This window comes from Nelumbo lutea, chromosome 3 (assembly GCF_056320005.1).
Source record: "Nelumbo lutea isolate HS-2025 chromosome 3, American lotus-T2T, whole genome shotgun sequence".
Lineage (NCBI taxonomy): Eukaryota > Viridiplantae > Streptophyta > Magnoliopsida > Proteales > Nelumbonaceae > Nelumbo > Nelumbo lutea.
The window spans coordinates 106,878,850-106,896,316 of NC_142686.1; the positions used below are offsets into that span (position 1 = coordinate 106,878,850).

The 17,467-nt window shown below is 38.2% G+C and overlaps 1 protein-coding gene across 1 annotated transcript; it reads right to left on the reverse strand.

The window, feature by feature from the left end:
• Positions 1-2,558: 2,558 nt before the first annotated feature.
• PUCHI (Integrase-type DNA-binding superfamily protein) lies at positions 2,559-4,321 on the reverse strand. The gene is made up of 2 exons (XM_088974776.1): positions 2,863-4,321; positions 2,559-2,695 (listed from the first exon to the last, which is right to left on the reverse strand). Exon 1 carries the CDS (start codon positions 3,953-3,955, stop codon positions 2,894-2,896), a length of 1,062 nt encoding a protein of 353 aa, XP_088830902.1. The 5' UTR covers positions 3,956-4,321; the 3' UTR covers positions 2,559-2,695; positions 2,863-2,893.
• Between the last annotated feature and the right edge of the window lie 13,146 nt (positions 4,322-17,467).

The window sequence follows — 17,467 nt, forward strand, 5'->3', positions numbered from 1 at the left end:
TAGGGGTGCAAGTTGGGAGGGGTGGGCTGGGTTTAATCTCAACCCAGGCCGAACCCTAAGAATTGGGCCTAAAGCCCGAGCCTGATGTCAAGCTCGAATTTTCCAACCCTTTTCCAGCTCACATGAAGTTTGATGCACTGGGGCCCAACGAGCCCAACCCAACCCAAGGACAGAAAGCCTGAATTTTTTGGGCCGAGGCCCAGAACCCGGACAAAAACCCAAGCCCAGCCTATGTAAAATTTCAGGCTAGGTCAGTCAAGGCTCGGGTTGAGCCCGGCCAAGTTGCACCCCCTAGCAGCAGTCCTGTTTCATCTCCGTTATGGGAACTAGATTGCGATGGGATCTCCTGCAAGTAAAAACTCTGCACACTCTGCAAGCATAGGGTTATCCAACTGCACATTAGGAACAACTTCCCTGTAAATTTTGAGGTACATGTACATGAGATATTCCAATTGTCTGGCTGGATGCTGTGTGCATTGAGTTCTTGCTTGCAGGAGCTCCGGGCTCAACCGCATTCGATCATTAGGAGTGTGAACCTTCGCTGGTCAAGTTTCCTTGAGGTTTCTGAAGCAGGCCAACTTGATCAAACGAGCAGTGACCAGGCTGCCAACTCTTCACACCCACAGCATTGGTGCGCCAGTTTGCAATCTCCTTGGGAATCTCTACTGCTGTGGTTGGAGGTGTTGTTGAACTAATAAAACTTTTGTTGGAATAAACCTCCCAGGGACATTAATACACTCTTTGCTAGCAAGGACCAAAATTTCGCAAACTATCGACAGATCACCCAAACAGGGCTTTTGGGGTTTTGACCAATTTCAGGGGCACACAGGCCTAAGACCAACTCCAGACTAATTGTTGAAAAAAAAGTGTGGTCGAAACTCAAAACATCCAATGTGCACCATCTGATGTATCAGGGTGCATCCATGGTAGCAAGATCGGTTTCAGTGCTCGCAAACACCATACTCAGCCACTTACAATGTGCATTGGGAATATCTCCCATGAATGAAAAACATACAAGTAGGGAAATATTCTCAAATACGTGACTGAGACTGCAAGTGGCTGAGTACAGTGTGAGCACCATTTTGTGAGGACTGAATCCGAGTTCCATGGTAGCCTGTCTTACTTTCTTTTGTACCTGACCTAACTCTTGTCTCTACTCTACCCCCTGATTTTCTTGTCCACCCTTTGGAAGCGGATGTGGGCTCGAATACAAATTCCTTCGAGTTCAAGTGCAGATGATCCAAAGCTATTCTTTGAAGGAGGGAAGAATGGGCCTGATAGTTCGAACATGCAAAGCCCATCAAATTATCAAGGCCCACTTGACGATGACTGTCAAATGACCTTGTGGATGGATGGGGTCAATAAGAAAAGATATCATGGTCCGAGGAAACGTGAAGGCTTCAATGCTTTTCAGACCGTACTTTGGCTTTTGAGGTCATCTAACCGTGTAGCTGTAGGGTTCTGTTTCCTGCTTTCAATTACACTACTATCTTCCGCTGAAAGTGGAGTGGGCTCTTGAGAGGAATGACCTGAAATGACAATAAAATCCTCGTAACGTTCCTTGTGATCATTTTCATCAGACGGTCAGGACCAACTAACTGTTGTCATTTGGAATCACTTAAGATCCGTTTGGTTCACAGTCCGAATCGGAATCGGAATCGTCTATTTCTTTCACTTGTTTGGTTTAATTTAGAATCTGAATCGAAATCAGAATAGCCTGGAATGGATTTTCATTCCCAGGGGAGGGGAGGCATTCTCTCCTAGGGGGGAATGGAAATGGGATTCCGATTCCGCTCAATCAAACAGTTGGACTGAGAACGGACCATTCCGACTCCGATTCCAGATCCCTATTCCTACAAACCAAACAAACCAAACGGACCCTTAGAATTAGAGCCACTTAGATGGACCATGCATCGCCAATGTCATCAGGCCCACCCAATATAAATGGGAAGATAAGCCCAGCCCAGCCCATCCTAGTCGTGTGAACCCTAGACCCCGCTGTAAACCCTTATCAATCCACCGTCACCCTCTTTGGATGGTTAAAAATCTGAATCAGTTGCAAAGGGCACAAGCCCATAAATTATGATCTCACCATTGGTTCTCCTCCTATGGTCCTATTCTAAATTTGATATGACCTGACAATCGTGTCTATCACATTCTTTTGAAACATCAAAACATCAGTGGGTGAGGTCATTCTGATCTCTCTACCTGTGTTCCATCCATTAATGGTGGATGATGGGTCCACCTTTTCTGCATGCATATATGGCACAGGTTGATGGATCATCAGTAAGATCTCTACTACTGAAAATCCTCTATTATGATTTGTGTATAGCTATGAGAAGCTTAAATAAAAGCTTGTTGCTTCATGATCATCTCCAAAGCAATGACTACATTAAGCAAAAGAGATTGATACATAAAATTACTGATCGAAACAAGAGAAAGAAAAAGGTTAATAATAAATACATGCAAAATGTATCAGCTCATCATTATATAGAAAATAAGCCTGTTTGAGAAGCACAAAACCATCTGGCTTTCTTCCATTTTCAGAAATCCTTTGTATGGCTTGGGTTCTGAGAAAATCACAAGAACAAGAATCCAGAAAAGTGGGTCAGTAGTCATAGCTAGCTAACATGATTTGCTTTTGTGAAGGTTGCCAAATGGAGCCTTCGTTCTTGCCAGAAAAACTTTATTGGACCTGAAAGAAGAATCGAAACTAGAAAAGATTAGTTCCAAAACATTCTCTCTTTTTCTCTCAACTTTTTGAGTTTTGGACGTCTACAACTCTACAGTGTAATTACAGTAGCAGAATAGTTGCAGAGAAAGGCAAAAAGATAATGACAAACTACGGTGCTTTATGCTTACTTCAAGCTTCAAGAAGAGCTCCGAGTAGTCCTCAAAAGAGTGAGTATCCCAAGTCTATTACATCACTGAAAGGAGGAAGTGGAGTGTGGTAGATTTCTGAATGAGAAGTAGGCTGAGACATGAACCCGTTTCCAGTATTCTCCATGAAAGGACTCAGAGTTCCCATGCACCCATCTTCCAGCATTAGAGGTTTGTTGTCGATGGCAGTAGCAAGCCCACAGGAAGATAGATCAAACAACTGGTCATCAGCCCAGAAGCCTTCATTAAGCCCGTCCATGTAAGGAAAATTCCCAGAGCTCAAAACATTTGCTGACCCACCAAATGTATCAACAGGAGCTCCATTGTTGCTGTTGTTGTAGTGAGACTGAACCTCTGGAGGAGAGCCGCCGAAAACTGAGTTGGTCGAACAGAAGGTCTGAGCGTCCGAACAACCAGTGAAACCACTCTTTTTAGAGCTCAAATCTGTGGTCTTTGAAGGAGGTCTCAAGCAACTCTCAGGGATGATGCTCCCCAAGTAGCCTGAGCCCGAGTCAGCAGAGAAGAAGAAGTTATCATCCAACGCAGATTCATTTGAAGCCGAAGTAGTGTTACACGTGTCCTGATTGGATTGAATGGGAGCCTCATTCGGGTTGAGCTGATATGCGCAGCTCTGTTCAATGGTGGGTTGTTTGGTCTGAGACTGAGGGCTGGTCAGGAGCTGGAGCTGAGATTGTGGTAAGAAGGCTTGAGCATCAAAAGGTGTGAGAAGAGAATGAAAGGTAGTGTTGCCGGAGTAGATGAAGTTGGTTCTAGCTTGGGTGCCTTTCATTGAAAGGGCAGCCCTGTCATACGCAAGAGCTGCTTCATGAGCAGTGTCGAAGGTCCCCAGCCAGTGCCTCTCCTTGGTTGTCGGGTCTCTGATCTCAGCGGCGTATCGCCCCCACGGCCGGCGCCTCACGCCCAGAAACCGCCCAGGCTCCGCCTGCTTCCGACGGCCTCTCCTCTCGCCTGGTTGGGAGGGAGATGTGTTAGACTGGATTAGAGTAAAACCCATTTGAGCCAACCCGGTTTCTTCCACTTTGAAGGGTTTATCAGAAGTTTTGGTGGTGAACATTGCAGGAAGTAAGGGGGGAGACGTGGTTCGTGGTTGAGTGAGTTAGGAAGCAGCAAAGAATGAGAGAGAGGGACAGACGAATGCCAGAGGGATGTGGGTGAGACTTGAGTGAGTTGAGACTTGAGAGGCGATAAAAGAATGAGAGGGAGGGACAGAGGAATGTCAGGAGACTAGAGACAGAAAGGGAGAATGGAAGCTGAAGAAGTGAGGTTCTTGGTTTGGGTGAATGTGTGAAAGAGTGGGGGTGACTCTTAAAGCCTGTGATTTGATTGTGGAGAGAAGGAGAAAGGGTGTTTGTTGCCTTGCAGATGTCATTCATTTCTAAATGGAATTCTTTCATTTTTTTTCACCCACTTTTAATCAATTTTCTTTTATCCTCATGTCCTTCAATTAATGAGAAGAGAACAAAGAATGGGTTAATTCGAAGATACTCTGTCACATGGTTACTTAACTACTATTTTTTTTAATACTTTGCAATGGTTTGTAGCTGCTTTTTTCTCCCAAATTTCCGAAATGATTGTAGTCTCCCTCTCTCTCTCTCTGTTCATTCACTTTTTTCTGAACATAGCTACAGAGGTTCAGATTCTAGTAAACGTCAACTAAGTGGCTGGATAGAGCAACCAACAAGTTCTACCAAGGAAAAGGAAATTTGTAAATAAAAAAGAATGAGAGAATAACAACATAACTTGGATGTTTTGGCCATGGGGAGTCTCGAAAATTTGAATTCGAACAGAAGTTGGCTGTTGTTATCTGAAATGTTTAGATGGGGTGCATGTGTTTTCCGTATTCTATGCAAAGCAAATCTATCAAATTCCTTGGGAATTCTTGTCTGCTTCAATATTTTCAAACGGAGCAGTTAGATGGTCTCTAGCTGAATAGAAAAAGACTAACTGAACCAAGATATTGGCTTAAACAGTTGTGTCTTGTAATATGGGAGCAACCCCACAACGAAAATCCTATTACAGGAGGGTAATGCAATAGGGGCCCTGTAAGTCAAAATTGGAACCGTGTTATGTTTGTCTCTTCTGCTGCCATGAAACCCCAAAACCCCAAGTGGGTATATCTCCTTCCCCCTCGAAGCCCATATGCCACATGGTCTTAGCTCATACATGCTAGGACCTTAGGCTTAGCAGTTGACCACAGCTTGAATGTTTCTCTCTTCTATTTGGGTAAATGAGTTTAATTTTCATGTATTTGTGCTTAACTTTACAAGGTCTTGATCTGTTTGGGCCTACTTGTTTTGATCACATTCAAGCCATATCAAGCAAATTTTTGTGAAATATAAAGAGAAAGTGGGTATATATATCTCCTCCTCAAAATCCATTACAATAAGCCATATCTCACAGCTATATATATACATGCTAGTACCATAGCAGTTGACCACAGCTTGAATGTCTTTCTCTCTCTCTCTCTTTAAATGGGTTTACTTTTCATGCATTTGTGCTAAATTTTACAAGGTCTTGATCTGTTTGGGGCTACTAGTTTGATCACATTCAAGCCATATCAAGCAAATTTTGTGAAATCTAAAGAAGAAAAAGAAGGGTTTAAAGAAGAGAAAGTGGGTATATCTCCCCCTCAAAACCCATTATAAGGCACATTGCCATAGCTTTATACATGCTAGGACCATAGCAGTTGACCACAGTTTGTTTGTATTTTGGGTAAATGGGTTTTGTATGTATTTTATGCTAAAATTTACAAGGTCTTAATCTATTTGGACCTAGCGGTTTGATCACATTCATGCCATATCAAGCAAATTTTATGAAATATAAACGAGAGAGAGAGAGAGAGGGGTCTATAGAACCAAGAAAAGGCTGTGGCTGAGTCAAAAGGACAACCAAAAGTCTAAAGAACACATCTAAAGCATAATGTATTAAGTTACACGCACACACACAATAACAACAACAACAGCAATTAGTGGACATACAATAAACTATTTGATTAGTAAATCCAACAGGAAACTTGTGAGTGAATACTCTTTGTTTAGCCCTAATTATTTATAATTTGGCTTCGGGAACAACAAAAAAGCAGCAAACATCAAATTTGGTCAACTTCATTACTTGTTTTTTTGTGGCATTTCTCAGGTCTAAATTGCACCCACTTATCACAACCCTAGTCTTTTTTAATTGAAAACTGTACTAACAAAAATGATGAGTAAATAAATAAATGTTTTGGATACAAAGAAATCGTAGAGCCAAATCAAGGCAGACTGACAGAGAGGATCAATAGTGTTCACTAGACTGAGTCACATTATTATATATTTATGACAAGTAAGAGAGAAGGTTGGTTGATTGGGTAGTTTGTTTATCAAGCATTCACTAGATGGAGCTCGAAGTAAGTCTTTAAACAAGTATATAGATGATATGGGGTTGATTATGTGATCAATTTAGTGATGGGTCCCCTATTTGATGGACGGTTTAGATTGGATGGATTCCTCTTACTTGGTCCATTAGAAAACCAACTTCTTAAAATAAATAAAAGAAAACATTAAATGGACTAAACTAATTATAGTTTATTTGCAGAATGACATGGACATGGAATCTATGACTCAAGTTTTTGACTCCTCCACTCAGCTTGTATGATTGAATTCCATCTGCTTCCTGCTTAAATAAATAAATAAATAAATAAATTTGCATTACTTTAATTATTTGAGAAAACAAGTATAGCTTGTTCCAATCAACTTGAAGAGGCATGAGAAGTTGGCGTACTCTCAATGGCATTGAGTTGGTGATGTGAGATTTATGTTTGTTTCCTTGAATAGGGTGTCTGAGGAGATGGCGGAGACTGTCTTAAAAGCAACTTAGGTGACTTACCACTTAGGACAGAACCTATGGAGGAGGAGTCAAGTCCGTCTCAAAAGCTGTGAAGAACAAGCTGGGTCGACGTGTGGTACGAAAGGAGAAGGAAATGAGGATAAGGAGTGGTGGGTCTTCTTCTGTGGGCTCTATCAACTCTCAACTCATAGTTTTCCTCAATCTCTCTAGCTTTACTCTTTGAGTTGGAGTTGGAGTTTGTTTGGGTCATATTGGAATTCTGCACATTCTCCAAACAAAAACACTTGCTTTTGTCTAGAGTTAAAGGTCGCCCGGGATTTGGGGGAAACGATCATGTCTGTCTTAGAAGGAAGACTTTGACGAGAGAGAGAGATGCCAACCTTTTCTCAATGGAATAGAGGTTATAATTAAGAAATAAAAATTGAGGAGTGCTATTTGCTAATATACAATAAGTTTTGCAGCTCATGGACCGGCAAAAAGTCGACCCAACCCGAAAAAATGGGTCAGGGTCCCCTATGCAGTGACCCGATGTAGAAGGGAGCCTGACCCGACCCAAAGAGGTCTTGGGTCAGATTACATCGGGTTGGGCTACGAGTCACCTATTTTCAAACCATGTTGATCCAAAGGATCGGATCATTCAAATTATTTGAATCGAACAAATAAATCCACATTTTTAATAAAAAAATCATTTACTTGATAAAAAACTAACTCATCCAGACAGTTGATCAACACTTAGCCTTTGCCAATCCAATTCGAAATGATTTCAAAATGCTCAACCAGACTCGAACCCCACCTGACCCGACCCGATTGCCAGGTCGTGTGGGCCCACAAATTTAGGACCCAACCATAATTGGGTCCAATTCTGGTGTATGGATTTTGAACTTGAATACCTGATAAACATTGAAGTGCATTATTGTCTTTATACATGTAATGGAAATTAGAATTTTTTGTTGTTTGATAGGAGTAGTTTTTTTTTTTTTCCAATTTTCACATACCCAATTGATCTCAATCATTTTATGGGTCTAGGTCTCTAAAAAAACCTCTAGTGTCACATCCGGCCCAATTCCAACATGACCCGGAACCAATGCAAGTTAATAGGGTTTGAGCCTGTATGGAAGCGAGCGGACCATACATCCACGAGTCCACCTCACCACTCCTGACCCATGGTTATGGTCAGATCATCAGAGAGCTGGGATGGAGCCCTCCCCAAAGATCTGGCGAAGTGGTTGATGTCCAATCCGGCCAAGTAGTGGGTAGGTAGGTGACCTACCGAGTATGAATTTGAATATATATATATATATATATTCAATGTTTTAAAACATGGCCCGGAGATTGTATCCGGTGGATGGATCATCAATTCAATCATTTGGGTTAATGGATAAACTTGTGATAGCGCAATAATAATAATAATAATAATAATAATAATAATAAAATAAAAAGTGAAAAATTATTGGTTCTATTTGATTGGAAGAAATGTGTCCAATCAAATGCATTTTTCAGTTGAAAATTAAGATTTACAAATTTAGGGGTTTAGGATTTAGGATTTAGCATTTATGTTCAGTTTGGGAAAGAATACAAATATAAGTATGTAATGTAAAACCTTGTATTTTGTCTATATTTGCATAATACAAATTTGTATTTATAGTTTTTCCAAACTGAGTCATTGAAATTTTATATAAAAACCAAGAGGTGGTCGGGCGATTTCGTACGACCATGGTAGGAGTGAATATTGTGCTCTATGAAAATCTAACAATTCGATGAACAGGTCAAATGGAACAGATTTTTTTTTTCCTAATAAAATGATAAGTCATAGGTAAATTGAAATCAAAAAGATAAATTATAGATTGCTACCTTGTACTTTGGGGTGGTGGCATTTAGGCCTCCAAACTTTCATTTGCAACAAAGACTCCTGAAAATTTTAAGGACCTCCTAGGAAGTCCTTGTATTGCACCCTAACTTTATGAGGTCGTGCTACCCCCTATCTTGTGTAGCATCTCCGGGTTCTATAACAAAAAAAATCAGATTCAAATACTTTGCCCCGTTCTGTTAGCCAAGGATCAAAATTTCATCATGTATCTGCTTGTATTGGAGCATTTCCGATATGCCCCTACAGGGAGTGTTTTGGGTTGGCAAATGGTTCATAGGGTAGATCGGCCTTAAACTGGCCTCTTTGAATCAGTTTCGAAAAAAATAAAAAAAAAACACATAAAAAATAGTACCGATAGTGTATTGGCCTGTATCGATATTTTGAACCTTGCTGTTAGCACTCTGTCCGTTAACTTTGAAAAAGATTTCTTTTGACCGTATGTACTCGTAAAATATTTTTAAATCCCCAAACTACCCTTTCATTATTTTGTGGGACTGCTTTGAAGATTCTGGTATGTATTTGTATGAATCCTTTAAATTATGTTTGTTTGTTTTTTTCTTCTTTTGATAATGTGCTTTGTCCTTTCCATTTTTGCCCTTTTAAAACGCCGTTCTTGTGTTGTGTTCATAGGAATCTTAAAAGGGCATTTTAGCAGATTTACCTTTTCTATCAACCCAACTGCCGTAGAGAGGGGGGAAAGTGTTGGTATCTGAACAAGGGTGGAAACTTGAAAACTATAGAATCTTCTAGACTATCGGAGTAAAACTAAAACAACCTAAACACTCCTACAAACAATCCATGCATCAAGGCTCAACCTAACTCCCTCTCAAGCAGATGAACTGTTTAATGTAATTGGATGGATTGGGGGACGGGGAATGTTATGTTTGTGGTGTCAAATCCACATGGGGGGTTGTAGAATGTAGAGGAAGCAGGAAAAGTTGTCCTCTTGATCCTTGCCTAACCGACAGTTAGCTTGTTTTCCATACAACAAGATCATGTGGAAAAGGAAAGCTTCAATGTCAAGTACTAACCCATGTTTTGAGCTACAAATGTTTTTCTCTCTTGACCTTTGAGCCAAAGGCCAGACCCTTTGAACTTGTCAGGCCGTGTACTACGGTATTAGTGCTTGCAGTTTGCAGCAGGCCAAATGACCCGGACGTCGGAGCCGGAGGGCTGGCCAGGATTACTGCCATATCGGCCAGCAAGATTTGGACCCTCTGCCATCCACATTTCTCAACCCTGGTGGCTGTTGCCTGTTGGTTTTCATTCCAAAACCCTTTTGTAAGCTACTTCGGATCTGCTACTCACAAGCTGTTCTTACATCCTTACCCACCAAGGTTTTAAAAATCGGATTGGCCATGGAACCGTTTTAGGGATTGATTCGTGGGTTGAATGATATGACCTCACCAAATCAAGGTTTTTATTTGCCCAGAAATAGAACCGGTTGCCTGATTGGTTTTTGGGTCAACCGGCCCGACTGTCTAATGTGATCTGGTTTTCAAAACCATGCTACCTATAAAGTATCACCACCATGTATTGGGAACATCTTCCCATGAATAAATATAAGAAAGATATTCTCAATGTACAACTATAATATCTCGTGAGTAGAGATTTGAGAATAACTTGTGGCTAGCAGATCAGAGCCCTTCGTAATGTGGTTGTTTGTTGGAGCCACGGCCTAGCTCAGCCAAGTAGATGACCTAAACTGTAGGTAAACCACAGGCATGGATGCATACTAGGGTGAATGGCAGCTGAGATGGCTGCAGGAGTAGAAGAGAATAGATGCATTCCCCTATATTTTCAGGTCAAAATTAAAGGTTTCTGCTGCGCGAGTTCACATCTGCGTCCCACAACGTCCTATAACACATCTCTGCTGTGTATTGGAAACATTGATATATTCTCAATACACGACAGGGATGTATTGTGGGACATTGTGGGGCTCAAATGTAAACTCATCCAAGACATCATCTACTGATGATCAAAGTGGTCAACCAAGATAGGGGTGTAAGTGAGCCGAGCTATTTGAGCATGGATTGTTAAATACTCCAACTCGAGTCGCAGATAATTAAGTGCAAATTAAATTCAAGCAAGCCGAATAATTAGTCAAGCTATTTGAGCTTGGGTTGTTTTGCAGATTCGTGGAGACGTATTACCCCTGGCTTGCGTAGTACATTTTCGTTTCCATAAAAAAAAAAAAAAAAGTCGAGTTCAAACTATGTAATATTCAATTTGAGTGATTTGCAAGCCTAACTAAATATATTATAATTGAGTCGAGTTGGGTGGAAACTCAAAACTCAAAACTCAACCTCGCTCGAATTGAGTTTTGAATTTCAACTTTTGAGTCGAGTCGAACTTGAATAGCCCAATACTCAACTTGACTCATTCGATCGGCTCGGATACACCCCTAAACCAAGGTTGTGTTTACATTTGTGCTTTTAAAGCTAGGGTTTGTACTTTGTAGGCAAAAATATTTTTGACTTTGTTGTTATAATCTATAAAATAAACTTTACCAAAACTATGAAAACATTTATTAGGACATATTTGTTTCTCACAAGTCACAACCCAAAATCCAAAATCGAAAAGCTTATAAAAAGGGAGAGAGTGACTTGCTTGTTACAATAACTGAAATAAATGGTTTAGTCCTACCGGTTGAAGAGATTTATTTTTATTTTTATTTTTGTGAAAACGGCTGAAGAGATCAGTCACATCAAATCTGACCCGATTATTTTTTCTTTTTTCATACCGAAGTACCATGGCTATGGTAAAAAGAAGCTGGGCTAGGATAGGGGTGTCAATCGGATTTGGTCCAATCCGATTCAGTTCAATGTGAATCCATTACAAATGAGTCAGGTCTAATACAATCCAATAAGTATTTTGGATCGGTCCAATTCAATATTTAGATCGTCCAATCTGCTCAAATTCGTTTTAATTTAAATTGATTTCTACCTAAACCTGGTCCATTGACACAATGACACCTATATTCTTATCTTATATCAATGGATCGGATATTGATTTAATCCAACTGAATCTAATATAAATTTATTACGGGCAGATCAGGTCCACTCCAATCTAATAAATATTTTGGACCGAATTGGTTCAATCCAATATGTTTTGTTGGTCCATCCAATCCGTCCAAATTGATTTTGGACTGGACGGCGGTCCATTAACACCCTTAGGATAGGAATAAAGGAAGGTTCCTTGATATGTTTTTTTTTTTTAATTCTTAATTGAGTTATTCTAAAATTTTGACTCCCATGTATCTAAATTAAATCCGAGTAGGAGCATATAAAACCATAATATGATTGGGAGTTCATACCAGCTACACATTAGGTACATCTCTTATACTTGTGTATTATTATTATTCATGAGAAGATGTTACCAATACATAGTGGGATATATTGTGAGATTATATATTACTGTGGTTTCAATGGAGCCATGGATTTGTTTCAATTGCCTTGCTCTTTAACGTGAGAGCCTCGGTCTCAACAATTCATTCCTCAATAAGGAAGTCTTTTTTTTTTTTTTTGAATTTGGTAGGTGGGGCCTCGTAATTGTTCAGCCCGAATGTTTGATAACAATTGAAAAATGCTGAATTGAATGACTTATTATTTTTGTCTTTTAGTGAACAAATAAAAAATAATGGCTGAAGATGAAGTTAATTAATAATTACCATATTTTCGAACCTTTTATTATTTTATCCACTAAAAGACAAAACTTTAAGTCATTCAATTCAGCCACTTCAGCTGTTATTATTTGGCCATTTAAGGATATGATCAAAGCATTGGTATCGGGTATTATACTGAACAACTTGGATACAAATATGCTTTGAAAACGCATGAATATGGACGAAAAATATGAAAACACTTGGATATACTAGGGAAACAAATAAAAATTTCATAAATACATTAATTTAAGGTCAAATAACCATAAATAATGTATAAATACATAGAAAATGTATATTTTAATGATGTATATGAAAAAGTATTTTATAATTAATATAATAGGATGCATAAATATCATATAATTTTATTGATAATGTATCAATCAAGAGTCGGAAATGCAATATATATATATCTGATATATATTTACTATATATATTTCAGATATATATTTATGGAAATATATATATATATATATCTTTATTTCAGAAATATACATATTATATATAAAATTTATGATATATAAAATATCAGTTTTAATCCATCAAATCATTTTTAATTTCTAGGCATCCAGTCTTTGCTTTCTAAGACTTGAATCCTTTACTGTTCACACCGAAAGAATCATTGACAAAACCGACCCAAGCCGATTCAAACCGACCAAGTCAGTATTACTTAGTACTGGGTCGGTTTCAGTTTCATTTCTAGGTAAATTGACTAGGCCGGGTCGGTTGGAAAACCGCTAGTAAATCGACCCAACTTGACCCGTGAACAACCCTAGTGTGATGTATCATTTGTATCGTATTGATATGTATACCACACAACTCTGCTTGTGTTGGTATGTGTGACACTTTTTAGGTGTTTGGCATCAATGTTGTTTCCTCAGAAATATGTTGTTGGTAGTCATTTTCTTTTTCTTAAAAACATTTTCTCATACTACATATTGAAAATCGGGAAATATGTGGTTTGAGATTTGCCCTTTTCTGGTGTTTTCCTTTTTTTTTTCTAATGTTGCTCGCAATAATATGCTGACATGGCATTGAAAGATGCCTACGTGGTAGCAACAACAATGGTAACAAATAGAAAATTTGAGAAAAAGTTTTATGAGAAAACATCATGCTTATGCAACACTATTTTCTAATAAAACCCCTCTAAAAAAATGACATTGATTCCAAACAACACTTTTATAGCCTTGGTTTCCATTTTTGACCCTATCTCATAAAATGAGAGACCGAGGTATTTCTATACCCAATAGAATGAACAATGCTATGATACATTAGTGTAACCCTAATTCTTTTTGGTTGTATTTGGATGTGATGTAATTCAAGAACCAATGTAGACTTTACATTGTTTCGGTTTTGTATGCATTTGGAAAGATATACTCCGTTTCAGTTTTGCATGCATTTGGATGGAGTGTGATTTTAGGTTGATAATTGATGTAAAATCTCATCAACTCTAAAGTTTAACATCGATAATGGATGTAAAAACTACATTGATTTTATCATGTAAAACGTTACACTCTTCCACCCACCACTATTTTCAAAAAGCAATGATCACTTTTTGATTCAATAAGGCAATGATGTTTTACACTAATTCCAAACGCAGCCTTAATATCATATGAAATGAACAATATTTTCAAACACTACCATTTGCCTAGAAAATGAGAGAAGCCAAGTTCTTCAGGAATTTTATTTTACAAACTTTAGTCAATAATAGGGCTGCAAACGGATCAAATTGAATTTGATAAAAAATTTGACCGATTTGAATTGGATAAGTTCGTAGGTTTCTAGCATTATGGTTCAAATTTGAATTCAATTGTCTTATCGGATACCTGATTTGAATCCGATTGAATTGGGTTGTATTAAGAAAGTACTTAATGATATAATATAAAAATATATTATATTCTTATTTATATTTTATAATTAATGAATTGAATCCAAGCTTATTATTTGGATTTAATTGAGGGTAAATCCGAATTCGATGTCTTAACTTAATGGATCCGATGTCCCAATTCGATTCAATTTATTAAATTCAAAAAATATATTCAAATCCAACTCTTACTAGATCGAATTCGGATTCAAATCGGATCAAATCGGACTTATTTGAATCCTGCTCAATAGCTCTTCCTCCGCTTTATATTTCTCTTAATTTCCGTCAAATCAAACCTAATTTAACCGGAGAAAAATATGAAAATAGGGAAAATGGTCGTATATCATCATTATAGTTCAATCCGACCCAACACCAAACCGGATTCCTCTCGCCCCTTCACCAACGACGCTGATCTCAACCAATCAGAGCCCGCCACCTTACCTCGTATCGATCACCTAACCCACTAGGCAGAATTATGAGGCCACCATCTACGTAACACGTGCGTACTGTTGCCACGTATTTAACCTCATATCACGCGGGACCCACTCCTCTGACGTGTCACGCGCTGGACGGTTGTCACTCATTTTCGTCCGGAAACATCACTTCACGCCTTCTTCTCCCCAATCTCTTCCTCTGTACGAGCTACGATTGCTCCGTAATGCTTACATCAGCAACTAGGTGACGTGTCGGAATCCCTAGCTGTGGACGTGGCTGACGTGGATCGGAAATAAAAGTTTTTGGTTTTTTTTCCTTGGGTTGTACCTACTACGTGTCTAATATCTGGACGTGAAATGCGGAACACGAGATATGGATACGAGGTTGAACGTACGATGGAGGGGAAGGTGTACGGTGGGTGGAGGTGGCCCCTCAGTTGGTAAACAGTGAAACTGAATCTGCGAGAAAGGTAGTCAAAGATACGGACTCCTGGTGCCGATTGGACGGCTGAGAGAGACCCGTTCCGTCTCTGGTTGAGGAATGTCCATCTTTTCCGTCCGAAGATTATATACACTAATGGCAATTTTTATGATAACGGGAGAACTCTGTTCAATCAGACACATCCGTCAATTTTGATGAATACCATCTCATTGCTCAACACTTTTATAGTTGAATTATGACTTTAATAATAATAATAATAATAAATATACTGTACCATAATACAAAATTTTTAGGGTATAATGAACAGTATTCTCTTTAATAAAGGATTGTTCCAATATAAAACTGAGGGTCCATTTGATTTATTGGAATAGGGTATGAAATGAGAATGGGAATGGTTGGGCGGAATTGGAATCTCATTCTCATTCCTGTTAGAATAGGGATGTAATTGACTATGTCTTTTTTGGCTTTTATATAGTTATTTTGGAATTTCGACTTTATAAGTTTATAAGATTTTCACTAGGGGTGTAATTGGACTGAATAGCTCGATTCAACTTAAAAACTCGCTATTCGAAGCTAGACACGAGCTCTACTCGAGTTCTGATTTTCTTACTCAAACAGTCAAATTGAGTATTGTGGAACTTGAACATGACTTGATTAACTATTTGAGCTATTCAAACTCAGTTTAAACTCAATTATTTGTGAGTCTAATTCTGAGTATTCAGCGAGTCAAGCTCGAGTTTTCACCAAGCATGTGGGGCCTACTTTACAAAACCAAAAGCCGCTGTATGAAAGCCCTGCCAATTAGGCAATTAGCCATTTAGAGCCCGTTTGGTATGGCTTCTGCGTCAGAGTTGAATTGCATGGATCTCAAACTTTTGCTATGTTATAAGTTCCAAGCCCAAACTTCAAGGCAAAGTACATGGATCTCTTAGTCCTGAGCCAAGCAGCCCAGCTAATCCAAGCCCTAACAACATTTGCCTTGATTCTTTATAAATTAACCCAAACAAACTTTCACATTATTTATTTAAACAGTACCCCCATAAGTCCAAAATGTGATTAAGATCTTATCTGAATCCAATTAAAAATTATTTTGTATATATGATTGTGTAATATAATTGCATATACATTTATATAAAGTTTATAATTAATAAAATTTACATCATTAATAAGTAAGGTTTAGTTAGTCATGTTAAGTGGTATGCCCACATTGACCCGACCCTACTAGATTATGTTGGGTTTAGGGCTGGCAATCTTGACAACAACAGTTTGAACGATTCGGACTCAAACTCCTTAACGCATTTACATCTCATTACAATTCCAAATCACAATGCCACATTTTATTTTGACATTAAAATTGAAACAAAATAGATTTTAATTTTTGTGTTCACATGTAATTTTACACAAAAGCACTTCTACAAAAATAATTTTATAAAGCAATTTTATGAAAAAGACTTTTACGAAAGCATTTTTATAAAAGTATTTTTTTGCAAAAGCATTTTTGTGAAAACACTTTTATGAAAGTAAATTTACAAAAGCACCTTTACACGAAAATACTTTATGAAAGTACTTTTACAAAGACACTTTTATGAAAGCATAAAATCACTTTTATAGAAGTACTTTTATGAAAGCATTTTTACAAAACTACTTTTACACGAAAGCACTTTTATGAAAGTATTTTTACGAAAACACTTTTATAAAAGTTATGCATTTTCTTGTATTTTCTGAATTTTTTACAGTTTTTTGATATTTTTATACATTTTCTGGTATTTTTCTGCATTTCCTATAATGTTTTGGTGCTTTTCTGCGTTGTTTTTGCATTTTCTGCAATGTTTTGGTATTTTTTGCATATTTTCTGATTTTTTTCTACAAAAGTTCTGAATTTTCTGCAATTGTTAGTAGTCTTTGTTTTTTTTTTTGGGTTTTTTATTTTGTATTTTTTGAATCTTTTGCATTTTTTATTATTTCTTGCATTTTCTTCAAATTTCTATCATATTCTGCATTTATCTACAAATTTTGCATTTTCAGGTATACAAGTTGACCTAACTCGTTTTTGTCACGTGGCAGTCTTGAGAGAGATTATTCTCTCAAAAGTTAATATTTTGGGTATACGGGCCATCCTGACTGATTTTTGTATTTATAAGTGAGGGTAGGTGGGTTAGCATGGGTGATGGTAGTTAATGGCCAATATGGGTGGGTCAGGGTGGGTTATGACCCTTTAACATGAATTGATGATGGGCCATGATGGGTTGGTATTCAACCCTTATCTAACCCATCCATTTGCCACCCCTAGCTGGGTCAGCCTTAAGTGGGCTTCAGGTTGGGGAGGGTTGTGGTGGACCCAATGCCAACAACCAGCCTTAAACATAATAGCATTGAATGTAGTACTATAAATGTAGCCTTGGCTGAATCTTCATCACCATCTAAACCTTGTTCCAACTATATGGGGTCGTTTATACGAATCCTATTAATTTTT